Genomic DNA, 27,989 nt, shown 5'->3' with positions numbered 1-27,989 from the left:
GTGAGAAAAATCCTTTAGGAATAACGGCTGGCTCCTACCCACTCGTGGGTGACCACCAGGAATGTGACACTCTGAACTTTTTATGCTAAGAAAAGGAATACCGAGATAGATCAGGAGATGCAACTTGGATTCAAACACCGTGAAATTTTGTCAAGCAAAAATAGTCTTTATTCAAATTTAATGGAAACAGGGGTCACTATACTTTGCAAGACGGGGAAAAATAAAATTAAAAAAAATTCTTTTCTTTTCTTTTTTAATATAAAACAATATAATCACAATACCAGAATATGGAACTCTACAGTTTATTTCCTATGGGTTACTGCAGGTATCAATTTTCCTCGACTGTGCTATTCACAACTTTGTTAAGTCCAAAAGTATGAAACCAAAGTGGTAGGAAACTTAAGACTTCGCACTTTCACTAAATGGCAAACATCAAAGGGCATCAATTCAAGGGCAAAAATGGCTGAACTCACCGTACCTACCTATGTCAGCATTCCAGCCTGAAAGCCGTCCAGGTACTGAGCTCCCTGTAGGAAAGGCCAGGCTGAGGGCCGCGGTGGTTTGGATATTCTACTGTGGGCCATGAGTAAAGGGGTTTTCAAAGAGAAGATTGTTTTCAGTCGAGCAGGAAGGCCTGGTGCCAGGAGGCTTTACGGAGAGGAAGCACTTAGATTGAACAATTGTAGACACACCATTAGGGGAGTTAAAAATGTACAGCAGTGACATATGTTCTACTTGGATCACTTGTGCTACGGCTACCAAACATGTACAAAAGACTTCTCGGGGAGTTCCAGCTGTGCTCGTAGCCAGTTAGGACCGCGAGTGGGACCTGGATCTAGACCGAGAGGGCGATCTGGACGCGGACCTGGATCTGGACTTGGACCGAGACCGGGTTTTTGAAGCGGACTTTGATCTGGAGCGGGATTCTGACGGAGGGTTGGGTTTGGACTTGGAATTGGACCTCGACCGGGACCGGGTCTCCTGGTTGGCGCCGGCCTCCGCACTCTCCCCGCGGCCCTCCCTCTGGCCGGACTCGGCCTTGGCGTGCTCCCGCTCCTTGGACGCCGAGCGGGACCGTGACCGGGACTGCGAGCGCTCGGCGTCCTCCTTCTTCTTCTTCTTGCTGCTGCCCGACTTGCTGTCGCGCTTACTGCCCCGCTTTCGGCTCCTCTCGCTCTTGCTGCGGCTGCGACTGCGGCTGCGGCTGCGGCTGCGGCTCTCCTCGCGGCTCCTCTTCCTGCCCTTCCGCTTGTCCTTGCTTTTGCTGCGGCTGCGGCTGCGGCTGCCACCTTGGCTGCGGCTGCGGCTGCGGCTCCTGTGCGCGCCCTGCTCCTGGCTGCGGCTCTTCTCCTTGCTTCTGCTCCTGCTCACGCTCGCGCGCTTCTCCTCCACTCGCCTCTCCGGACTCCTGCTGCGACTTTTGCTCTTGCTTTTGTGCCGACTGGGACTCCGGCTCTTGGACTTGCCGGCGCCGTCGCTGTTCTGGACCTTCTCTTCGGCCTGGTCTTTACTCTTGCTGCGGCGCTTGTCGGCGCTGCGGCTGCGGCTGCGGCTCTTGTCATCCTTGCTGGGGCTCCGGCTCTTTTCCTTCTTGCTGCGGCTGCGGCTCTGGCTGCGGCTGCGGCTCTTGCTCCGGGAATGCGAGCCCGACCTGCGGAGACACCAGCATCGGCCTCACGCGCAGCCCCGCTGCACGGAAGCAGACGTCCCAAGAGAAGGGGGAGGGCGTGGTGGGCACGGGCCCAGGACGGCTTTCTGCACCCCAACTCTTAAACCCCAGCTGGAAAGCCTGGGGTGAGGGAAGACTGGTACCAGGACTAAGACCCAAGCGGGACGCGGTCTACATGCGCCCTGCAGACCGCCTCTGCGTGCACCAGGGAAGACCCACCTGGACCGGGATCTGCTCTTAGAATGGCTGCTTTTGCTGCTGCCGCTTCGGCTTCTGCTCTTACGAGAATGTCTGCTTCGGGAACGAGACCTGGGGGAGAGAATATCCTTAAATACTTGCTGACAAAAGGCTAGCTGAATAGGAAGGCATTTCATAATCTAAAAATATGTCTGGCACTGGCTGTGTCCCGGCTCAAAGGTGAAAGAGAACGCGCTCCATGGTTCTAGGTTCGAGGATCCAGTACCTGCAAACGTTGCACCTGCACAGATTCCCTGACACTCAGCACCTCTAGTCCTGAAACGCTTCCCCCCACACCCACTTTTTGCTGGGTCCCTTCCTTCTTCCCACCGACGCCACTATTGTTTACCCAGTTCCTACAAGAGACGCCGTAGTCATCCTGAACTCTTTCCTGTCCCCTTGTCCTCTTCCAGACGAACAGAGCAATCTGCCCTTCATGTGCTGCCCACCTCTGCTGCCGCCCTGACCAAGCCAACTCCGTCAATCATGGTCCCTCAACAGCCTCCTTACTAGCCTTCCTGTGAACACTTCTGCCCTTTACCGGATTCACTCACTGTGCCCAGAGAGCCGTTTTCAAAATATATCGAAGCTCTAGAAAAATCTTTAAAAGGCCAAGACTGTGAACTCTGCTTACTTCCCACCACACGAAACAGGGCTCTTGGGGAAATGACTGATTCCAAGAGCAGGGCAGGAGTGCACAAGATGGGCCTAGAACATCTCCTCAGGGCAGAAAGAGGGAAACGTTCAAAGACTGCTACCATCTACCCAAAAGGACTCTGGACAAATACGTTGAACCTGTATGGCCATCACACTTCTCTAGACCTAACTTCCAGTTTCAGGGAAGCAGGGGATAAAGCACACGTTCATCGATGCTAAAAGGAAACAGAAAATTCAGAATGTGGGGTACTGCTAAAAAAAAAAAAAAAAAAAAAAAAAAAAAAAAAAGTCAATGTTGTTTGGCTGGGGGAGAGGATAAGGGGGAGGGGGCTGCTTCAGACCACAGAGCTTATCATGTAAGACTAGACTGGGATTCTGGTCAGGACAAAAGTAGATCTGAAAACGGCCTGGACAGAAGAGAACTATGGAATCGCTGTTGAGGTTCTTAGATCAGAAAATATAAATGAGGTCCTCCTCATTCATGGACACACATGCTGATGTATTTAGGGGTGAAGCATCATGTCTTCAACTTCCCTTAAAACGCTACAACAGAGTCAACATGTAGGGCACATGCATAAATATGCACGCATACGAGGAAGACGGCAGGAGGGTCCACAGGTGATCACGAACCATTCTTGCAACTTTGATGTTTGAAAATGATCGCAATGAAAAGCTTGAGAAAACATACACTGAAACATATTCATAAGAAAACCAAACAAAACCAAGATACTGAAGACACAGGAGCCAACTTTAAGGGCTCCCAAGGACCAAAGACAGAACAATTTGAGCATAAAAAATTTGCTGCAGGAGATGAAACGTTAAATACACATTAACATCTGAGAATTCATTCAAAATGATATTAACACTAAATCACCACCCTCATCATTACCTTTGGGGAACCCTCGGGCACATTTAAAATTCTAAAAGTTGGTAAGTAAAGGTTTCAAACTTCTTCTATTTTGCACTTCCTATAAAAATTGTATTGGAGAGCAACGAGTGGAAATCATTGACAGAATTACAGACTTTAAATCCAGAAAGAATGAGGAAATTAGAAAGTCATCAGTTAGCAACAGTGACTGACTGGCTCCAGCGAGGGAGGATGCTAAGATGCTAAGCCCGTCAGACGGACTGTCGCAGGACTCCGTAACACGTTAGAGTCTCTACGAGTGCATCACAGCCCCGGCACACTGGTGTGCTCTCCCCATCATTTGCAGTGGGACATCCAGACATCACACGAGGGATGCATCAGGAAGTATCAAGTACTAGTTATGAAGCTGACCTGCTAAAATACCGGCCCTACTCTGCATGCCTCAAGATCTAACTCAAGTTCTAACTCTATGTTTATAGGGAATATGGGAGGGAGGATAAAGGAACATTAAGTATCACCACCAGATGCGATCAGACAAATCTCCACTAGGAGAAAATCTTCAAAGCGGGCAAGGGTTTCTTCAACTAAATGCATGGAGAATTAAAAAAACAACAACAACAACAAAAAAAAAACCAAAAGGACAAAGGAGGACATACCAGTGATTAAGAAAAGAAGAGACATGCCATCTAACGGCAATGTGTAACCCCAGCTGGGATCCGAGGAGGAACAAAGCAACTAACCGCAAGCATACGGATTGGAGACAACTGCGGAATGTGCATACAAATTTACTAGCTGTAACATGGCATCACGGTTTTAGACTTTAGATGTACACACTGAAATAATCATGGGTAAAATGACGGGATGCCCAGACCTGCCTTAAAATGAGGCAGTGGCAATGGTGGGGAGGCAAGACTGGCAAAATGACAAGAGATAAAGCTGGATGGGAACAGGCATAAGGGAATGCAGGGCTCACTATTTTCTCTAATGCTTTATGTATTTGACATTTTCCTTAAGAAAAAAACTAAAAAACAAAGCCAAACCTGAAAAGCTTAGAAATCTCTAGTGACTTCCCACTGCTTGGAAATCCTTACTTGGCCCATGGCTTGGCAGGATCTGGCCCTTCTCTGCATCACCTCAAGCTGCTCTCGCCCTGCTGCCCTCTGCCGGAAGTACAAGGGCACTAATCCTTTCTCAACCCGCCACCTCCAGCTTCTCCTTAGAGCTCAGCGTCTATGACACCACCTTAGAGAAGCCCCTGTCATTCTCCAAAGTAGTGCTGTGTACATTTCCTTTGCCATACACTCATCACAGCGGTCATTATTTGCTCAATGCTTGTTTTCTCCACTAGGCTGACTTTCATGAGGGCACGGACCGTATTTGTCTCGTTCCCAAGTGCCTGGCCTAGTGCTGAGTAGCTGCTGAGTAAGAAAGTCTCCACTCTTAGGGCACCTGGGTGGCTCAGTTGTTAAGTGTCTACCTTTGGCTCAGGTCATGATCCCAGGGTCCTGGGATCGAGCCCCACACTGGGCTCCCTGTTCAGTGGGAAGCCTCTCCCACTCCCTCTACTTATGTTCTCTCTCTCACTGTGTCTCTGGCAAATAGATAAATAAAATCTTAAAAAAAAAAAAAAAAGTCTCTACTCTTGAGTAGGTGGTGTTTGGGAAAGTAAACCAAGGGACTACTCGCCATGCTTGTCCCCAGAAAGGGTATGATCTGAGGTACCAAAGAAAAAATATGGAAATAGGTCACTGATACCTGCTTCAGAGAAAGAATTTCGATTTGTGCACATGATGTAAGAGTTCAAGAGTTTTACAAATAAATGTTCAGTTCAAAGTTTGGAGTTACCAAACCAGACAGAACCATGTGCTAAGAATTCAACAGGAGGATTATTCATCTATGTACTCATTAAGGAACTGACAGCAAGCACCGACACGCAAATGTTAGCAGTACCTTGAGTGGCTCCGGCTCCTGGAGTAGGACCGGCGTCGTCGAGAACCTGGCTTGTCTTCAACTAATCTGATTTTTCTGCCATTGACTTCAGTTCCATCTAACTTTTCCAAAGCTCTTTTCATATCAGAATAGGACACAAATTCAATCACCCCTTCATTTTTGCGTCCCTTGTGAGCATCTGCATAGGTCACTTCTCCTGCCTGACGCATATAATCCTTAAAAAAAAAGAAAAATCACTCAATAGGTCATGATATATTTTGTTAATGCAATTATCATAATGAACATTAAAAATTAGTTTTCTTCGGAATGGAGTTTACTCCTGAAAGTATTTCCATCTATACACCAACCATTTACTGAGGTTCTTTAAAGCACCAGGTGAGTGGTAGAGACAACAAGTATTTACTCCTTTAAATAGTTATGTGTGAATATGAACATTTTTAACTATCACTTCCTAAATTTTAGAGTGGCTAGTTTATTTATAGCAGCATTAGACGCTCATGTTACCACACATGAGTAAATGTTAGAGATCTTTTACATTTCATTATAAATACTTGTTTAAAAACATATAAATATTGACAACTATCTAGGGTTATATAAAAAATTCATAAAGGGATTATGAGATTAGCACCTCTGTTTTACTTAAAATTGCTGGTAGGGGGCCTGGCTGGCTCAGCGGGAAGAGCATGTGACTCTTGATCTCAGGGTCATGAGTTTGAGCCCCACATTGGGTGCAGAGATTACTTAAATAAATAGAACTTTAAAAAGAAAATGAAATTACTGTTATATCATTTCTTCAAAACAACGGCAACAGAACAGTAGTGTCAAGCTCTGGCTTCAAAGGTGCAATAATCCAAGTCCCTTTACTGCTGTTTCCTCTTTGCTCAGGCTCTCCTGGGAGTTCATAAAACCCACCGGGAGAACACAACTAACATGCCAGATACATACTGAAGTGGCGCCTGGCTGGCTCCGCTGGAAGAACACTGGCTCTTGATCTTGGGGTTGGGAGTTTGAGCACCACGTGGGGTATAGAGATAATAAAAAAACAAAAACTAAAAAAAAAAAATAAAAGTGGGGGCGCCTGGGTGGCTCAGTCGGTTAAGCATCTGATTCTTGATTCTGGCTCAGGACATGATCTCAGGGTCGTGAAGCCAACCTTCCCATTAGGCTCACACTCAGTGGGGAGGCTGCTTGAGACTCTCTCCCCCTACCCTTGTACCCCTCTCCCTGCTCTAAAATAAACAAATCTTAAAAAAAAAAAAAAAAAAGTCATGTATAGATAAGATGAGATCGTATTAGTATTTGAAATGACCATGACATTTAGATAAATTTAGAACTTAAGGTTTTATAGCTAATTTCCCCATAAATACTTTGTATGTAGTGTATACTTACTCAACAGCAGTTTATTTTTGTTACTACTTTCCTCTGAACACATGCCATTCAATACCTTCTTTGCTCACTGCATCACAAAATGTTTAAGCCTTAACATACAACCTTCACAAGTAGGGTGTCCAGTACTATTTCTGAGGATTTCCCAGTTTTTGGGTATTTCAGGTTATGTACAGTCTCTTGCTATATTATTCATAATCCAGCAAGGGAATATCTTTGCAGAAAATTCCTTCAACTGAACTACTGGTAGGAGTGGGGGCTCTGGATAAAAAAAAGGTCCATAGAATTCATCACCCAGATCTGGACACCTCTCAGACTGAATGAAGATGTTATGAAGTTATGCTAAGACTGGGACTATGTTGGACAGGTTGAGGATGTAAAGGCCTTGAAGAATGACACTACTTTTGTTTTATTATTTCCACACTTCCAAATTACTAGTAACAGCAGCTAACTATTAAATGTTTACTGTAGGGACTGGCATGATTAAAGTCCTAACATGAGATAGATACAATTGTTTTTCCCACTTGGCAGAATAGAAAAGTAGAATATACAGACTTCAGAATCTGAATTAATAGTACTTACCCCACCTGATAGGTCGAACTACCAGTTCTCAATGCCTCTTAAGGCAGACTACCATATAACTTTCCTCTCAACACCAACATCACTGGGTGTTATGCATTTGTAATTTTAAAAACAAAAAACAGCTGTTAAATTTACTTTTGCATTTCCTCAGTTAACACATTTACTGTGCCAGGAACTGTTCCTGGACTTTTTATATTGAATTGCGTTCAATTCTGACAGTAACTGAGTAAAAATGGGTATGAATCCCATTTTTATAGTTGAAAAATATGAGGCACAAAAAGAAAGTAACTTGGTAACTACAGTAACGGACAGATTCACTGCAGATAGGTGGGCCCCAGAGCCCCGGTCTTAAGTCCGCTCTGACTTACAAGGACATCTGCTCTATGACTCTCTTTTCTAGAGAGTGGAACTACCAAAGGCACGGAAGTAGAAGATCAACTGAACACACGGGCTAAACTCCCTTTTAATCGAAAGTCTGAAAGCCTTTCCCAGTTTCTACCCAAACATCAAACCCTTAACTTCCTGAACACCGAGTCATTCCCGCAGCGAGCACAGGTGAGGGCCGCCTCTACTACTGCCGAAAAAGGCACCAAGCGCTGAAGAAACGCCAGCTTAGGCTGTACTCCTGCCTCCCGCGCTAAGACCAACGTGTGAGCCCTTTCTGGATCTTGTCTTTGTTATCTAAAGACTGTTGGGAGCAAATTTAAAAAGGGATATAAAATTGCTTCGATGAGTTAAAACCATATGAATGTAAGATCCTTAACTACTTTTTGCTGAACCTAAATACGCTCACTCATTTGGCTAGAGAGGATTTGTTTTACAATGGACTAAAAATGAGAAGTGAGAGTGGAAAGTGTGACTTTCTTTTTCTTCTGTCCTTCTACCATCCAGATTAAGACACTACTCAAGCCTTTCTTCCCTACTGAGCTTAAAAACAGTTGTCGAAAACTAAGCTAGGTTCAGCGCACTGGATGGTCAACACAGCAACTGGACCTTAATCTTTGACCTTAAAACTCTTGGAGGATGAGTATTTCATGGGGGAAAAAACCCAACACAACAAAACCTTATGAAAGAATGAGTCAGACAGTCATTTTCTCCAACAAAGAGCTACTCACAAACGTTGAGTATTACAGCTAATGTTGCAGGAAACACCGGTGGTTCCAACTTTTTGTTGGTGAGAAACTATGATGGCATATCTCTCTACAACAAACTCTGTACAGTGGCATATTTAATACAGGTTGTCTTTAGAGTGATGGTCCCCTAATGTACAGTAATAGTGAGATTCTGATGCCTTTTCTACTCCTATGGAAGCTTTAATAATTTTTGTTTCTACTTGTTAAATAGATTTTATTTTTAAATAATCTCTACACCCAACATGGGGCTTGAATCTACAACCTCGAGATCAAGAGTTGCATGTTCCACTGAGCCCACCAGGAGCCCCTAGAACCTTTAGAGATTTTCCAAGCTTCGGGAAAGCTTTCAAACATATAATACCATTACATTCTTCATTCACATGGCCCAGCATAAAATGACCTCTTTCCCAAGTTTAACTCCTCCCCAAACTTATCCCACAAGGTTAGTAAGGCCCAAACCTTTAGGTCTTGCCAGCTGCATCTACTTGATAAATTCTCCACAATAAGTCTGTATTCTGTACGGGTAGGAGGGCCATATTTATCTCGGCCACTTCTTCTATAACCATATCCACCTTTGGAAGTTTCAAATAGATAACATTACTTCAGTGAGGGAAAAGGAAAAAGTGACACAGCACATATTCCCCTTAAGTCTACCATTTACCCCCACCCCACACAGCACAGATATTTTAGTTCAATCCCCGCCCCTTAATTCTAAACTAGATTAAAAAAAAAAAATCAACTAAACATGAAATTTAATTTAATTTAATTTACAAAGTGGTAAGTATATATATATATATTCATTAATATTATATTTAAAATTAACATGCATAAATTAAAACTATTAACAATTTAACAATTTAGAAATAAGTAACCAAATTACTAAATCAGTTACTGGTGTTACTCACAGTGATTAAAGTTTTGTGAATATTTTATACGAAAAAAAGATTTTCAGGCACCTATTTCAGTTTAATCTCATCTGTGTCTAACCCTTGGGATCCTCACCACCCAGGTCTAATGGGGAAAGGTTGCGGTCGTCACATGGCTTCCTGTTTTGGTCAGCCAAGGGCCACAATGGTTCAAAGAGCCACGCATGGAAAGGTAACCCAAGGTCAGCAAATGGAACAGGCAGTCATCTTAGCCTCAAAGGATTCTTTTAATTAAAACATTGAGGTCTTTGTTAAATCTATGTTAAACAATTGCATTACAGAGAAAAAAAAACAACAACACAAACACACATCATTAAACATATTTATAAAGTATTAAAACAAGAACTTTATGTCATTAATTAAATTAAAATTAAGCAGTATCAAAGATGTTTATTTGCAATTTTACATTTAAAAAGATACATAATTTATAAAACAAATAGCTTAAATAGCAATACATTTCAGTGTAACATTCATTAATTAATTACTTAAAAAATTAACATTTAACAACAAAGGCATGTATGGCATTGATACAAATGCCCTTTCAAATGCTTACTGCGTCCAGAACCGTAACTGCCATCTCGACGTGGGCCGCGGGCATGCTCAACAATTACTCGCTCACCACAAAGGTCTTTGCCATTTAGTTCATAAACAGCATCATCTGCATCACGCAGATCATCAAACTCCACAAACCCATATCTAGGAGAGAGCAAACAAAATCCTGGTTGGTGCCACTCTGACATCCAGCTTCACTACCATTAAAGAGAAAGCAATGAGGGTCATGCTTAGCAAAGGTTAGGTGGGTTTTGCAAACTAAGGATCGGCCTTCTCTTCCCTTTGGCTGTAAGCACTTTGCTTTGTGCCAACAGGCACTGCAAGAGGATAGGGAGACTTCTCAAGGCAGACTCCTGTCTTTCTAGTAGGAGGCTCGCTACATACACAGAGACCATTTCTTTTGTTCCCTAAGTAGTTGGTGGCAGTAGCAGAGACCTCCAGAGGGATGCTTGGTATGAAGGATCAAAATATGTGACCCTATGACACTGAGTATTTGCCCTTTTCACATAAAAACTTTTTCTTTTTTTTAGCTTTAACCTCAAATGAGAACTTCGAGAACAACTAGACCTACATCCAGGCACTGCTTTTTACATTTGGAATAAAATACCCAGTAAAAAACTCATAGTAGCTCAAATCTCCGTGAAAGGAAAAAAAAAAAAAATTTTTTTAAAAGTTCCTGTTCTTCTACCTAAACAGATTAATCACAAATGAATTAACTAACTATCCTAGAAATTATCAGTGGAAAAAAAAAAATCAGTTCTATTCACTTCCTCATGATTTTGCAAATTCACTTCCAGGAGCTTTTAGGTAAGCTGGAATTTTCTAAAACCTATCTATATAGGACTGTGCAAACTTCTTTACAGAGCATGGCTAGGAATTTCCCAACAAAGAGGTTTGCTGGTTTTCACAAATCTGAAAGAAAGCCCCCTCCCCACTGAATCCTGTTCATGCCTGTTAACACAACTTATAAAACTGAACAGCAAAATGTGCAAGGTATTCATAGGTAAGGTTGAACACCCTATAAAACTGTTATCAATAAACCTCAAGTCTGGTCTAACAACACAGCTGTGAAGTCTAGCGTTGTGACCCCTGCCTGTATTTAGAAACCAAAACCATCTTCATGATTTTACCTAATCACAAAGGAAAGTTACAAGCAATGTCTTTAACAAAGCTGGGTACACAGGCCAACAGTGACCAGTGTTCTGCTGCGTCTAAACGGACTGGAACTAAAAACAGGTGACAAGGCTTGCCAGGAGCTCATCCAGCCTGACCGACATTATTCCAGTTTCCTTAGCATGTGATGCTGCATTCAGCAACATGTTAAGTGAGAGAAACTTGGAATTGTGGGATTTTCCCTTCAGGGAAGAGTTTCTTTCCAACCAGACTCTCCAGAGGAGACAGTGAATGGCTGAAAACTTCGGAGGGTTCTTTAACTGAAATGTCTGAGTGGCATTCAAACTTCAAGTCACTGAATCTCAACTCCATTTAAAAAAATGGAACACAGACACACTGGGTTGTTCAATGGGAAATGTTCTGCAGTAACAGAATTCGGAAGCCACCCCGCTCAATCTGTGGGCTATGAAGCCTGAAACGTGGTTTGATGCCTCCAGAAGGCTGGCATCGCTGTGCAACGTAGGAAGAGTCATTCTGAACACAATGTCATATTTAACAAAGCAAGTAAAGCCTCTCCCAATCATGGACTATGTTAGAGTGTTTTACAGTCACTGAGAATCTATCCCTGATAATATATTGCAACTGCCTTTTCCTTTCCTAAGTAGAGTGGGAGAGCAGAAAAGCTGTACTACCATTTTTAGAGACTAAGTTAAATAAAAGAGCAAGTAAAAAAAAAAAAAAAATCAAATCTACTTTCTACTTAGGTTTCTTTCTTGACAGATCATAAAATACTCCCCTGCCCCCAAAAGTACCTTCCTTAATTTACTTGTCAACTGGTCACAGGTCTGCTCTACCCACAACACGCGCTCCTGGCATCCTATGGGTCAGAGCCTGATGCCAAGGAAAGAGTAATGTGAGAAAACACTTGCCCCGGGCGTATGAAATGCCCCGGTGCCCCTTTAAGGGCGGCATGCTGGCTCAGCACCACTTGCTGCCCCGAACTCATCTAACGAGGTGTCTGAAGGACAATACGGACTCCCAAAGAGTAACAAATCACAGGCACACCCAAACAGTTTTCTTCAAAATAACCAGGGTTTACAACTATTCGAGGATCAGAGAATGCAAGACCCCGAAGCTCTGCCAATCGTCTCAACTAGAAAGGCCGGCTTCTGGCACTAACGGGTGATGCTTCCGTCAGCCCTATGTGGTACATTTCCCAGACTCAGACCCCTCTGTGCGTGCTCACTCGTTTCTAAGGCTTACATGCAGAACCTGTTCTGACCTTGGAGGGAAAGTAATGACAATCTGTTAAATGGAGACACAATTATCTAAAAACCAAAACCAAAACTAACTAAGGCTCAAACAGACCAATCTTTCTCTGCAGCTGGGGCTGAAGCAAGGCATACCCTGCCAGTATTATTCCCTGAGCTGTAGGGACCAATTTGTGTTATTAGAGGAAAATAGCCCTTAACAGTCAGTCTTTCCTTAATAGTTACTTCTAAAATTTCTAATAAGTAAATTCTCATATTGACTTCTAAGTGGGTCACTTAGAAGACACATGTCTGGGATATCGGAGTCACTTATTAAAATAGCTACCCTGAGATAAAATTTATTTTGCTTTACAGAAAAAAAATCTGGCCATTCTATGAAAAGCCACAGAATCTATTTGGGAAATTTCACTTTATTACTGTTATTATTTTTTAATACACTCTGTGCCCAATGTGGAGCTTTAACTCGTGACCCTGAGATCAAGACTGGCATGCTGAACTGAGCCAGCCAGACCCCCCTATTTGGGAAGTTTTTATGTCAAAAGTCCAGCCCGAGGATTTAATCAGGCATGTGACTATCACTTCTCTTGGCCATGGGCATGCTCGGTGGGTCTGGAAGATTAAACCAAATATCCTCTTACATCACAAACCACACCAGATAGGGACACCTGTTCTGAGAGCAAAGACCAGACCAGTGTGGTTGCCTCTACCACATTACTGTTTATTCCCATCAGCTCTACTGAAACAATGACTTTGTTTCATTCACTAGGCAGTGAATGGGTCTTCCAAATAAGGCAGAAAGACTACAGAGTAAAATAGTTACTTAACATTTATGAAGTAATCTCCATATACTAGAAAATGTTACCCTACATTCACAATACCCACGAGACAGATACCTCTATCCCCATTTTACAGATGAGGAAACAGACACACAGTGTTAAGTAACTTGCCTGATAAAACAGCAGAGCTGGCATTCAAAACCCATGGGAGGACTCCAGAAGGCAAACTGATAACTACTCATACTGGAGTAGCAAGAACTGGCCTGGGTTCTAGTCCTAGTTGTGCTATCAATCAACTCTGACAAGCAGATTTAAGTCATTTTGTTTTCCTGGGTTTCAGTTTATCTGTGAAATAAAAGGAGCTATACTACATAAGCCTAATGTTTCTCCTAATGTTGTAGTATGATAGGTAAATGTTGAAATGAGAGAATTTCAACTAATCTGGTAGCATCAGAGGAATAACACAGTGACAGATGGACAGGGATAAATTTAATTTTTAATCATCTCAGGTGCCCTTAAAAACTATTGTATGGGTCCCAATTTTAGTTTTAAATTTTAGAACTGTCTCTGAATTAAACTTAGTGCCTTCAAGAAAATAAAGCCCTCCCTGGTAACTAATATTAGAGGATCTTTCTACATTGATCTTAACATCACTTTGTGCTTTACAGCAAACAACATGAAACTAATCTCCCCCAAAATACTCTCCTTTTGAACCCTTTGTACACACAGGCATTCATGCACACTGTACGTGTCGGCACGTGTGGAGCAGTGTGCACACATCTCTGGTGGGACCATGAGTAAGCTTCACGAACACAACCCAACAGCTTTCTTTCCAGCTGCAGACACCCCTCCTTTCCTACCGTGAAAACCCACCATCTTTCAGTAATTCCAGTATAAGAATAAAGAAGATGAAGGAATTCAGGAGAATGAATCTTAAGAAAAGTTTAAAAATCCCTCCACCGCAGGGCTTGGTAAAAATAAATCAAAAACCTTCCCATGTGCCTCTTCCTGCTTTCCTCCCAGATGTCATGCCCTCCCCCCCCCAATGCCTATGTGACAGAACAAAAAGCATGGCCACTAAATGCACACCATTTTTCAATTAAAAGAGAAACTTCTTTCTTTGCCACTCCTCTGCTATTGCCTTTTCCCTAACTCTTCTTCCTCTGGGTCATATTCTATCCTGACAGATTTACGCCCCCCCCCCCAAAAAAACCCAAAACAAAACGGGAGGAAGAGTGCCTGTCATTTTCTCCCTAAAAAAGCGGGGACCGTGATTCTTAGCAAGTATGGCCAGGTTTGTGGAGAGCAGGAACAAAGCCACGCAGAGTTGTGTGGGCTGCTCCAGACTTCAGTGCAGGTGCCTGCCATGGCCAGCCCTGGTGGCCCCCAGTCAACAGCACCCCTACTGCTTGGGCTATCAGAACTCGGAAATGCTGGAACCGGAAGGACATGGTTTTAGAATTACCCTAAGACTTCCATTTGTAGTAATGTTAATCACACTTTTCACCCAAGAATTATCAGCTGAGCCTGTGTTGTTGCTGGAGGGGCTTTCCCTGATCCTAATCCTCTCTAACCATGGTCCCAAATACCACCCGGCATGGCCCACTGAAGAGAATGTGCCACCTATCCCACCACTTTCAGAAGGACTGAGGGTCACCTCTGTCTCCCAGACATCACCACTGAATCGAGAGACTGGAGAAAAGTCCCTTCTGAAAACTGAGGAGCAGGACCTGCTCTGGAGGTACGCTGACCAAGCTAACCGGGCAGGGCAGGACGAAGGGGGTGCTCAGAGCTGGCTAACCCAGGGAGAGTGGACACGAGGAGCAAGGGAAAGCAAGCCTCCATGCGTGTGCCTGCCATCACCCACCGACACTGCTTACCGAGGGGCATGCCTTGGTTGTTCTCTCTATAAGAAAAATGTGCCCCTTTCCACAGTAGATCTCTGCTCACCTTTGTCCTACAACTGTGCCACATGCTTTTCTTTGTATGTGGACATGACAGTCCTCAGCCAACCATCAGCAGGATGTGAGTTTTGTTTTCCCAATGTGGTGAGCCATTCCCACATTCACTCATTTTCCTTGTAAGAACCGAACCTCTCCATGGCTGGTCAGGATTAGGGATGTTGCTGTAGCCAAGGAAAAATTTTCATCTGTTGAAGTTAACCCATGGGGTGGCTTGAACCCTCAAACTAGGGTCAATAGCACTGTTCTTTAAGGGCAGAGCCCTTCAATCTACCCTGAAAGAAATGGCATTCGGTGAACAGGAATCAAACAGCTTTCTTTCGAAAGTACTCAGTGTTGGTCCTACGCTTCCGTCAACTTGGTCCTATGAGGTGAAAAGAGTTAGGACATATTGACAGGATAGTCATAACAGCAGTAATCCTCACTGTCTGCACAGCGTGCTTGGAGAAGCGCAGAAATGCCCTTCTGTACCTTTCTCTACTGCTCAGGTGAGGCCAACTTCAGAGAAAAGCCTGCCAGTGAGAACGCTCACTGCCCAACTCCAGAGGTCTGCCACATTCCAGGGAAGCTGTGGTCAGGCCCTCAGAGCAGAATTACCCAGCGTCACATTCATTGCTCTGGGTCACTGATTACGGTTGCAGTTTGACTTTTCCGGTCACAGAGGGTTGTTTATGACCCCACGACTAGGAGCTCCTACCACATGAAGGGGGTTCCTGAGATCCTTTCCTATCCTGAGACAGGAAGGAGGCTGCTCTGGGCATTCTGGCCTCCCTTTCTTTAGCCTCAGAGGAGGGATGGCCATCAAGGCCGCCCGGAGAAGGTGGATGACTTACCCGTGCTCACTGAGTGGCAGAGCTGGGGTGCGACTTCAGGGCTCACCAGTACCCAGTCTGGGGCTCTTTTCACGTCGGCAAACTGGCAGTTCCCGCACACCAAGAGCTCTCTGATTAGAGCTAGTGTGGATTCCTGGTCTGTAAGCGCTGGCCACAGCTCAGTCTGCACTTGATCTTTCCCCACCTTCAAAGAAGAAAACCTACCTCATGATTTCTCTCTCCTGGAGCCCCTGACCACTAATCTCCTCCCAGCACTCGAGATTACCCTGATGACTCCTCTCCGGCTGCCCGCTCAGCCTGCCGCCCGGCCCTCGGTCTCTCATCTGTGGGGGCCCCCAAAGCCGTCTTCTTCCTGTCTGATCAGTTTACTTAATTCCAGGATATGGCTATTCTTACTTAGTCAACTTGTCTCTTTGGGTGTAGCAGGGAAAGCCAGCTCCTAGATCATTCTTTTGCTCAGAGGTCTATAATGACTCCTAAACAGCTTTGTTTCGATCGTTCTCCAAACCTGAGTGCCTTGAGTACACAAGGCGAAGCAAAACAATCTTCTTCCACAGAGTTGAGAATTCTCTCTCTTACGAAGTCTCCCACACTCGCCTAATTATCTGAGCACCTTCTTCAGCTCTGGCACTTCTATTCCACTGACAATGTTTCTATGGCCTTTCAAGGCCTTGCTCTTTTCTGTGTGCTGATCCTCTCATTTGATTATGTGCTCTTTAATAACAAAGACTTAATATTTAGTATGGTGCCTGGCACGCAGTAAATAATTTATCTGTGATATTCCATTCATTCCTCATACTGTATGTGAAGAATGTACTATTATTATGATTACTCCCATTTCACAAATGAGAAGACTGAGGCTTGGAAAGCCTAAGCTACTGTTCATTACCAAGGAGCTCAAAGGTGGTTATGGCTGGATCTGAACCCAGATCCACCTGACTCCAGACTCAAGTTCTAAACTACCAGGTTACACTGCCTTTGTAAAGGCAGATGCTTCTTCTCTCCCACAGTCCCGAGTACAACCCTCTTCATTTAACAAATGCTGCTGCTTGACTTGATAATCTAACTTCGGATAAGCCAGGTTGTATTGAAGTTTTTAGTAAACAGGGTAAAGTCTCCAGAGAGATAAAGAAATTGACCTTGGGGCAAAGGTGAGGCCCCTCTACTCTTGGGGTATGTGACAACCAGGTTACTTTCACTCTTGTCTTTTGGTTCCCATTAGCCAGTGTCAGCCATCTGGTCCTTCCGAAAACATGTGTGGGTTCAGAACATAACAGACTAGAAGAATAGAGGAAAAATAAGATTATTCTGTGCAATCCCCATTCTGGAGGTCCCACAACAACCCCTGGAACCTGTCTTTGGTTTTAAGGATCAGCAAAAATTAGACCAGCATAGAGATGACAAAGAGTTGGGCCTAGAGGTGGTAGATGTGAATGGATATTGACAAAATTATGTATTTAAGAATGCATTTAATTAGTTTTTTAAGGAATGGTGACTGGGACCAAAAAATATAAGCATGAATGGTATGGAAAAAAAAAATGGACCAGAAATCAAAGAATACTATAAGGTTTACAGACTGCCAACTATACCAGGATTACAGCAGCAGCAACCAGGAAAGTACTTTGCAGATAACAGGCATCTAAGATCTGATTTAATTTTGTTTAATTCCATACTACTATTAACTACTCCAGCCCATCAGAATTCTTTCTTTCTTCAAATTCCTTTGTAATAATCTGCACAACTCTGAGGTTTACTGTGAGCTCACCGATGGAGATACCAATACTCAGAGCTGAGAAGGAACTTGCCAAGGCTACCCAACACTTGGGGTCCTTCCTAGCCAAAGTCAACATACTGCCTCTCGTATAGTAATGGGAAGATGTGGTCCAAAGAGAAATCTGAGAAATCCAAGCTCTAGAAGCAGAGAAAATCAGTTTTATCAAATTATGTGCTGTGGAAGAGAAATGCCTACATGACTCTTAGCACTTATGACAAATACTAAATGGGAAAAAATACCATTTCTGCATCTGATAGGTATTGATACCAGTAAGTTGTGAACACTTATTCTCTAAGTTACTTGTGGAAAACAAGCCTATCAAAATTACCAAATTTTAGAGTTCATCAAAATTTTAGCACCAATCTAGGAAAACAGTGAAAGGTATCATTAAGGGAATGCCAGCCCGTCTCTAAAGGAATGCTCACATATCAGGGTGAAGAAAATATAATAGAAACAATCAGTGCCCTAAATATTGAGCAATAAAACAAAATTCCTCCAGAATAGGAGGAGATAGAGAGCAATCTGTATCAAGTTCAAATTCAAGTCTTATTTTGTAACCATTCTATAGGCCTATATGCCAATTCCTTTCAACTATCCCAAACTGTTTCAAAATGAACTTAAGGGTACTAAGCAATTTCACTTTCCTTAGGCTACTACCATATTTCCACCCTATAAAATGGGACTACTCCCAGAAAGCAACAAACTCCTGAATAATTTGTGGGTCACCATTACAACCACAACCCCCAACACAAAAAATGGGTTTCATTTACATTTTAAACTCAACATGGCTGCTTTCTTCAAAGTGGGTAAGGGGCAAACAATCACACCTGTGTGCCTTTCCATTTTCTGACACTTACCAACACGAAGAGTAAATGAAGAGATCCCACAAGAAAAGGGGTTAACTATTCCCTGATGACACACTACAGTTCATGAAGACAATCAGATTTAAAAAATATATGTATAAAAAAAAAAAACCCTCAAGAGATGAACATCATATTACCAATTTAGGAAAAAAAAAAAAAAAACAAACACTCTAGGGACGTAAGATAGGAATAGGGTATCTGTTACACCCAAGTGAAATAGTTCACATTCAGCAGACAGAACTACTTGATTCCACACAAAAGCCACAAACAAAGCCAGTTTATACTTACCTCTAAAATGGCACTATGAGTGGGTAACAGCTGTTAAAGCCTCTTAGAAGTTATACCTCTGGGACCATCTTGGCTGTTCCCATATCCCTTATAACCACTCCATGGTCCCCAGGTTGCCGTCAGTTTCTTTTCCTTTTTGGTTAAAGATGCCACTTCCTATGCTATTTCTTAAGGGACACCCTTCCCTTGAAATCGGTCATTTAATTCATTTAGTATTTTAACATTTTCAAATTCTTTTAACATTAATGGATCAACAGCTTCCAGTTATCCACACGAAATAACTTTTTCTCAAACTCAGTGCTTCTGGTCTGTGGTTGCTGATTCCCGTGCCTGAGCCTCCTGCTCACCTCTTTCCACTCTTGAAGGCCAGATCCAGACCTCCCCCCTTTCCTCCTTCAGTTGCCCCACTTTCTCTAGGTCTTGGAGGTCTCTCTTTACAAACGCCCCCGATTCCGGCATCCAGGCCTAAAGATGTGGCTGGGGGACTTGAGAGGATTACAAGCGTCCTTTGGGTGCTTCTTCAGGTATCATTTGAAGTTCCAAGACCTCCAGACTTTCATCTCAACACGCAGGAAAGGTAATGTAGGGCATTTCCTCAAAACATGGACATGCAAATCCAGAGCACAGCCTGATCCTTTACCTTCAGGTTACTCCAAGACCAGACAGCCCTAGCAATAACGCAACAGGTATCGCTTAACTGCATCTGCTCCCACGATCCCTACCCCAGGGCAGCCAGGACAGAGCTGACACCATCTTACGGCTCTTCAAAGAACAGCCTGAGAGTTTCACTAGAGTTTCTGTCTAGGGTCAGTGTCACAAAAACTACCACCAGTTTCACTGGCGGCAGTAACTTTTTTAGCTTGTTGAAGACTGTAGCTGGGACCAGAGACCGAACAGGCTGTGGAACCTAACTACCTTCCTGTCCTCAACAGGACTGAACCACGGAAGGGAAGAGCATGAGACAGGCTGTGACGGCCACTGCTCCTGCTGTATCTGGTATGAGAATAAGAAAGTGCTTCAGCTTCCAGAGTTGGCAAGAAGTCATTCTATAACCTTGAGCCAGGCATTTAATTGCCCGAATTCCTCAGTTTCCCAATCAGTACAAACTAGAGACAACAACACCTGTTAGTAAAGCGCTCTGGTGTACGCAGCTGAAAAATAAATCACCCAAGTGCAAGCTGTTAATTTTTTTAAATTTTATTTATTTATTTGAAAAAGAGAGAGAGAGAAGAGAGGTCAATGGGAGAAGCAGACTCCATGCTGAGCAGGGAGCCTGATGTGGGACTCAATCCCGGGACTCTAGGATCATGACCTGAGCGGAAGGCAGTTGCTTAACCAACTGAACCACCCAAGCGCCTGCTGCTAATGTTTTTTAAAGTTTTGAAATTTCGGTGTTAGCTTACAAATTTATAAAGACCACCCCCAATAATATTCTCTCATATACTATGAGCATCTTTCTTAGAGAAGCTCAAAACACAATTTTCTGTTTAAGTTTCTTGGATGCATCCAGAAATACTGGGAACCCGTATCTTATTTTAGCTAGTCTACATCCTATGCTTACTTTTTAAAAGGGACAAATACTTCACATGGCCCTTTTATTCATATGCTCCCTCAAAGAGAAGGGAGGAGCAAGACATTAAACTGAGGAACAGGGGTTGAAAATGACTTGGCCGAATAATTCCAATGTTTCTTCTTATCACAAACTGACTGGGGAACCAGAATCACACAGTGTAAGTCTCCAGCCAGGTAATTTATGCTAGCAACATTTGGTCAAAATTACAGTACAGTTTTGTGTCTTGGCATTGATTTTTCAAAATGACAGACACTTAAAAATTACCCATGTCTCAGGAAAAAGAAAAGTAACATTTAAATTTAAGATGCAGGCCCACTTCAACAAGAGACTGCAGTACAAAAACCAACCTGGTCACATTTGTAATGGTTATACTACTAATGAAGAATGCTGCTAAATCCATAGCACTATTTCTCATTATTTCCTACTCATTTAAGAAAAAGTTCTTAAATGATAAGACACATAAGACCACCTGCAGCTGTGAAATTACCAAAGACTTGAAGTGCCACGTGCCACACACTGCTGGTACAAGAGCAGCCGGCACGCAGCTTTTCTGAAAGTTGGTCGGCATTACATGCACTGAGAACCTCGAAAACATTCTTTCCTGCTGTGACACGTGAATTTTACTTCACAAAAACTGTCTTAAGGAATGATAAAAATACAAAGTTTTAGGCATGTGATACCAATCACAGCGTTATTTTAACAAGCAGAATTTAGAGATGACCTAAGAGGAATGGTTGGGTAATCATGATTCAGTCATACAATAAATTTTCTGCAGGTGTGAAAATGATGTTAAGATTTTTATGTAACAAAAAATATACGAGATAAATCAGGCAGAAAAAGTGGGACATAAAATTGCACATAAGACCTTATGTTAAGATGGCTCAGTTGGTTAAGCGTCTGCTTTTGACTCAGGTCATGATCCCAGGGTCCTGGGCTCCAGTAAGCATGGCCTGAGGAGGGTGTGTGTGTCCTGGGTCAGCAGGGAGTCTGCTTCTCTCTCTCTCCCTTTGCCCCTCCTCCTGCTTATGCTCGTGCACACGCATTCACCTGTGCTCTCATTCTCACTCTATCTCAAATAAATAAATAAAATCTTTAAATAAAAAGAAGACCTTATGTTAAAAGGACTTTATACTTATTTTCTAATCAGTCAACAAGTTCTTTTTTTTTTTTTTTTTAAATATTTTATTTACTTATTTGACAGAGAGATCACAAGTAGGCAGAAAGAAAGGGAGAAGCAGCCTCCCTGCTGAACAGAGAGCCCGATGTGGGGCTCGATCCCAGGACCCTGAGATCATGACCTGAGCCGGGGGCAGAGGCTTAACCCACTGAGCCACCCAGGCGCCCCAACAAGTTCTTTTTAAAGAAAACTCTTAACAGATAAATGGATAAAGATGTGGTGTGTGTGTGCACATGTATATATACACACACGTGCACACACACACACAATGGAATACTATGCAGCCACCAAAATGGAACTAGAGGGTATTATGCTGAGCAAAATAAGTCAATCAATCAGAGAAAGACAATTATCATATGATCTCTCTGATATGAGGAATTTAAGAGGGAGACAAACCATAAAAGACTCTCAATCTCACGAAACATGCTGAGGGGTACTGGGGGGGCGGATAGGGATAGGGTGGTGGATTATAGACACTGGGGTGGGTATGTGCTATGGTGAGTGCTGTGAAATGTGTAAGTCCGATGATTCACAAACCTGTACCCCTGGGGCAAATAATACATTACTTGTTAATAAAAAAAAAAAAGTTCTTGAAGCTGTTATGCTTGGTAGGCTAAATGGACAAGCCTTACAGGCTGCACGATAACTTCCTCATATACAATTTTAAACAATCTTGTTAAAAATCACAGTATTAAAAAAATTATAATGAAGGCTAGTTGAGAGCTCAGAAAAACAGGAACTCTTAAACACAACAGGTGAAAATATAAATACTCTGTCTAGAGTAATGGAAACCAATGGGTAGCAAAAGCCTTAAAGATGTGTATATACTCTGACTCCAAAAGTTCACCCAGGAATCCACCCAAGATTTACATAAGAGATATTTACCACAGTGCCATAAAAGCATACACTAGCAAAAAACCAAAGACAATCTAATGTCTCGCAACATGGTTTTAATTATGTACAATAAGTAAGTAACTGCTGAAGGGTGTCTGGGTGGCTCAGTTGTTAAGTGTCTGCCTTCAGCTCAGGTCATGATCCTGGGGTCCTGGGATTGAGCACCACATGAGGATCCCTGCTCAGTGGGAAGCCTGCTTCTCCCTCTGCCTGCCTCTCCCCCTGCTTGTGTTCCTTCTCTTGCTGTGTCTTTGTCAAATAAACAAACAAATCTTAAAAAACAAAACAAAAACAAAAACCTGTTGATATGTGGGAATACTACGAACCCATTAAGAATCAAGTTGTCAGAGAACACTTCACGACAAAGGTCAAGGTCAGGTTGTCAGGTAAAAACAAATAGGATGTACAGTATGATCCTAGGTCTGTAGAAAAGATGGGGAGGCCTAAGAAGAGTATGGATGTATGAAAAAAAGTCTCAAAACGCAGTGTTACCTTCGGATAATTTTTTGTCCTCTGTATTTTTATTTATTTATTTATTTATCTATTTATTTATTTTTTAAAGATTTTATTTATTCATTTGACAGAGAGAGATCACAGTAGACAGAGAGGCAGGCAGAGAGAGAGAGAGGGAAGCAGGCTCCCCGCTGAGCAGAGAGCCCGATGCGGGACTCGATCCCAGGACCCTGAGATCATGACCTGAGCCGAAGGCAGTGGCTTAATCCACTGAGCCACCCAGGCGCCCTGTCCTCTGTATTTTTTAAAAAAATTATAATATGTAAAAATTTTACAATCAGAGATAAATACATGCTATTTTGAAACACTACAGGAATTAAAAATGGGTCTTTAATTCTAACTATGTATAAACAAAGTTGTTCAAGTGCTCCTTTAAACAAAACTGTCTTAATCTCTTTTTAGATAAATTACTCCAGAACCAAATGCCTTACTTACAGAAAGATTCAAAGACCTGGACCATAGGGGTTCAACATGCCATTATTTTTGAAGGCAGAACTGCCTGTGGACAAAAAGGTGGTGGGGTCTTTTTAAAGGGAGAGTGTTTGCCTTTTCTTTGTCATTCCTGGCACTCATTAGTTGTGCCATTATCATAAAAATGATAATGCAATTATTGCTATTTGGTGGTGGGTGAAGATAATCTCCCACAGTTCAATTAACCAAAAACCAATAACCTGGAACATTAAACTAATTATATTTCCATTATTGCTCCTTTAAAACGAAAAGACAAGAAACTAAACAAAACAAGCTCCCATCAAGGACTCAGAGAAAAATCCCTGTGTAGGGTCTGGGGTTGGGGGATTCATCTCAATATCTAAAAATCTAACAATGCTCTACAGTGATCAGGGACAAAACCAATAATTCTGACTCACCGAAGAGTCTCAACATATTAAAAAAAAAAATTAAGGTAGCTTCTACTTGAAGGGATTTTTGAGGACGGTGAAAATAAAAAACTTCCTGCTTATACTTAAGAAGTTGTGCAAATCCAATTAAACAGAAAGGAACACCCCCTGAGAATTCTGGCTACTCACAATTTCACTGCAATATGAAGCACAGAGTGAAATATATAGCCAAGTTTCTCTGTCGAGTTTTAATTCATGTCTTTGGTTAACTTAAAAATAAAACAAAAAACCCTCAATGATTTGGGGCCTAGCTCCTAGGCAAGTAAAATAATCTCAGGGAGTGATAAATTAAATTTCTTAACTAAGATATGGAAAAAGTAAGATATAAAGAATCTACAACTGTAACCAAAAGATTTTGTGCAGAGAAACTACCATATGAAAAACCTTCTACACTTCACATGGTTTATTAATAAAGAAGAAAGCCCACAGAATTCACAAATAATCAAAGGAAGCAAAAGTTACCAGAGTTGGAAGGCTATAGACAGGCACTGCTAATACTGTTGTTTCCTTGATCCCTGGTCCCATAGTGGCTCTTGCTGGACTTAGTGTGGCAGGTATGAATGTAGGAGACCCTACACCTACCACCTGGCGTGGTCTACAGGGTCCTGGGAGATCTACATCATGTTGTGGTCCCAAATGAACCACCTTTTTAGGAATTCTCTGAAATAAAGGCAATCTAGATTAGGTCCCCTGGAATAATAAAATGGCAGGGAATGGACTACTGCATATACATTTTTTGAAATTCCAAGAGGATCCATAAAATCCTCACCTGGACACTAAATCTCCTTTCACCTTCTTCATCTACTTCCCCATTTGGTGAACTTCCAATTACCCCAGTACTTTATGCCTATTTAATTCTGAACGTATCTACTGTCTACTGATACATTTCACACTACAAGTGTGAACTCTTGTTCACAATTCATCAAAATCCTATCCCTCCAAAATCTGCTTCAGAGGTTTGATTACTAATAATTACAAGTCAGGTATGTAAAAAATGCTTCTCAAGGAGACCTACTACCCTTATGTCCAGAACCACAGGCTTACACGTTTCTGAATGACGCCATCTTTCCCTTTTGTACCTCCTCCTTCCTTTCAGACTCCTCCGCACTTCTACAATCTAGTCCAGTCAATTCTTGCTCTAAATCCATCTACACCATTGGTCCCCTGCTCAGCAGTCCCGCTCCTCGGCAGGGATTCCTGAATGCTGCCACATGTGCCAGTTTAATTTTCTCACCTGCCTTCGAATCCCTGAAATGACTTCCCATTCCTCATTTCAGCCTTCAGTTTCAATCGCAGATTTCACATATATCATGGTTTAGCAGCATATCTGCTAAGAGAATAGTTCCCCCAAAGAGACCCAGGCATTTAAGGTTTTGCAAGAATCTGCCCTTTCTCTCCATTTTCCATATTGCTCAACTATTCCCTCCAGAGCCTTTCAATTCCTATCCATGATTTTTGGATGCTCAGTGTAAAATCTTATAGTCGATGCTTCTGGTTCATGTTGTTCGAATCAAGCTAAATCCCTCATGAGACTCAATCCAAGCCTGATTCCTCATTCTTTCTCAGAAGTGTTCCTTACTGGACCACCTCCTCATCACCGGTTATGACATACTTTATTCCCAGACACTTTATTTCAAGCCCCAGTCAATTCTTTCTTCAAAGCCCATTTCAAACAAATCTCTTCCAACAAACTATTCCAAGTTTTACTTGAGTTTAAAGTAAGGGCAAGCATTTCTTAACTCAGAGTGGACATGTTCTAACTGTCAACACTTAATTTACTCAAGAGCAGAAACTGTTTTTCTTTCTTTCCAATCCATTTAGCACAGTAGCAAGTATCTCATTGGTGGGTTATTAACATGTTTGTCCCATTAACCTTTTTACCATTAACATCAACATTATTTCCTGCTATCACTTGAGTAACTTTAGAAAACAGACCTCACCAAATATCCTTCATGTTACCAAATACCGAAACTGTCTCCTAATGATCACAGTCAAAACCCATTTGATTACAGCTACCATTTACAGCTATGAGCCAAATGCTTTACAATTATCTCTAATGCTCCTTTCCCTTGTAGATAAGAAAACTGACGACAAAATTTACGGTCAACTTAGTTGGCCTCTGAAGAAAACGGGGAGTTTCCACTGCATCTTTCATACATGTATCAAGCAACAAAACCCCACTTTATCTAGTAAATTTCTTAAGAACCAAAAGCTCTCCTGTACCAAGTGAGTAATTTCCTAAACCTTTTACTCTAAATCAGTATTCCGTATTCATAGTAAACACTTAAAAAAAAGGTCTTTTTTTTTTTTAAATCTCTACACCCAACATGGGGCTTGAACTTACAACCTGGATAACAAGAGTTTCATGCTCCACCGACTGAGCCAGCCACGTGACCAATAATAAACACTTTTATCGAAGACATTTTCCTTAGTAAGAAGGTGAGTCTTCCTAACAATCTCTTTGAAATGACTTTTTAAAGCCAACCAACAATGTGAGTATATAGAAGCTACCAATTTGTCTCAAATGTGCAACTGAGGTATTTTTCTTAACTTCTCAAGTGTTAGTTGCTAGTATTACAATGGAGAGTAACCTGTAACCATTATCAGACCTGTTGCAAATGTCTTTCATTTTTTTTTTTTTTCCAAATAAGCCAAGAGTTCCTCTAACACTCAAGGTTTAGTGCCCTAAAATGCCCCCCCCCCCCACTCCTTTTAATTTTTAGACCTATGTGTTTGAAGTCCTATCTAACGTTTCCTGGCTCTCATAGCTTTCCCCGTTGGGAATCTTCTCCATGCCGGACTCATCTCTTTCCCCTGAAACGTGTAGCCCCGGGTGGCCCTGCTTTGCCAAAGTAGATCAGGAATACAAGTAACAGACCAAACCCGGGGAGGCAGTAAATAAGCAATTTCGAGCTGTGAATCTCCATCTCCTTAACTAGCTGCCGCAGATACTAGCCAGGGAGGCCACGACCTTCTAACAAATTCTACAACGACAAAGCAATTTTTTGGCAAGTCGTAGAACGGAAACCACAGTATGGAAACTCTGTACGGAGTTTGAAAGATAACGAATCAAGACTTTAAATTACCCTTGTAGGGGAGAACGGTCAAGGCTTTCAGCGCGGCAAGACGATACTTTCGAAACTGCCACTAGACTATTCACTCAAACCCGAGTCTCCCGCCCAAAAAAGTGTGACACATGCACGTCAAAAAAGTGCCTCCCTCCGGAGCTCCTGGCCTCGCGAAAGATGCGTGGTGACTGTCTGATCCATTAGACCGGCCAAGAGGTGAAAAGCGAGCAGGAAATCCTGTTTATTTCCAGCAGCCCTAAGAGCGGGAAAGGTCGGTTTCTATCCGGAGACGAACCAGACCCCACTGCCGGGGCCCGGGAAGGAAAAACCCAGGCCTCCCCGGCGCCCAGGAGCCGTACCCTCCCGCCCGGAGCCCCAATCCCACTCGGGTTTTCCTTCTCCCCGTCCCACTCAGATCCTCACCATCGCTCCCATTATCCTCCACCACCCCACCCGCGCAGGCGCAGTGGGAACCAGGGCCTACCCGCGCCCCCGAGGCGCCGCGACTATGGCGGAGCCTGAGCAGGCCAGTAGCAGCTCCGCGCCGGGCAGGCGTCCCTCTCCCGTTCCCGCGGCCTCCCCACCACCGCTGGGGCCCTGTCCCCACCCGGCCGACCCCTCTTCTGCCCTCCTCACCCGTTCTTCAGATCACCTCCAGGATCTTCCCGTAGCCATTAAAGAAGCGCTCCACTCGCGCTCTCGGGCCTGGTAACTCAGGCGGCCGATGTACACCCGCGGCATCCCGGCAACAGCGGCGGCAGCTTGGCCCGGCCCCAGCCCCCTTAGGCGCAGGGCCGGCGAAGCGAGAGCGCGGCGACGGCGGCGGCGGCAACGGGCGAGCGGCGGGACGGACGCAGGCGAGCCCCAGCGACGTACGCGAGCACGCAGCACGCGAGCGCGCGCCTCCCGCCTTCCCCGCCCTCCCCGCAGGCGGAGGGTAACGGGAGGGAGCGCGCGTTCGCTTCCCGCCCGGCCAGGAGTGGGGGCGGGGTTTGCCCAGGGGCGCGCCGGCGTGGGGGCGGGGCC

General features: G+C 43.3%; 1 protein-coding gene across 1 annotated transcript; it reads right to left on the bottom strand.

Annotated features, from left to right (window-relative positions):
- Nucleotides 1-145: 145 nt before the first annotated feature.
- On the bottom strand, nucleotides 146-27,818 carry SRSF4 (serine and arginine rich splicing factor 4). Its single transcript, XM_032360865.1, is given in 8 exon segments — nucleotides 146-1,651; nucleotides 1,889-1,978; nucleotides 5,382-5,596; nucleotides 8,942-9,054; nucleotides 9,962-10,104; nucleotides 27,600-27,615; nucleotides 27,618-27,656; nucleotides 27,659-27,818. Coding segments are annotated over 8 exon segments (1,503 nt in total). The 5' UTR covers nucleotides 27,705-27,818; the 3' UTR covers nucleotides 146-810.
- Between the last annotated feature and the right edge of the window lie 171 nt (nucleotides 27,819-27,989).

This window comes from Mustela erminea, chromosome 10, assembly GCF_009829155.1.
Source record: "Mustela erminea isolate mMusErm1 chromosome 10, mMusErm1.Pri, whole genome shotgun sequence".
Lineage (NCBI taxonomy): Eukaryota > Metazoa > Chordata > Mammalia > Carnivora > Mustelidae > Mustela > Mustela erminea.
Note: the sequence above shows the minus strand (reverse complement) of the source record. Positions and strands in the feature narration are given on the sequence as shown.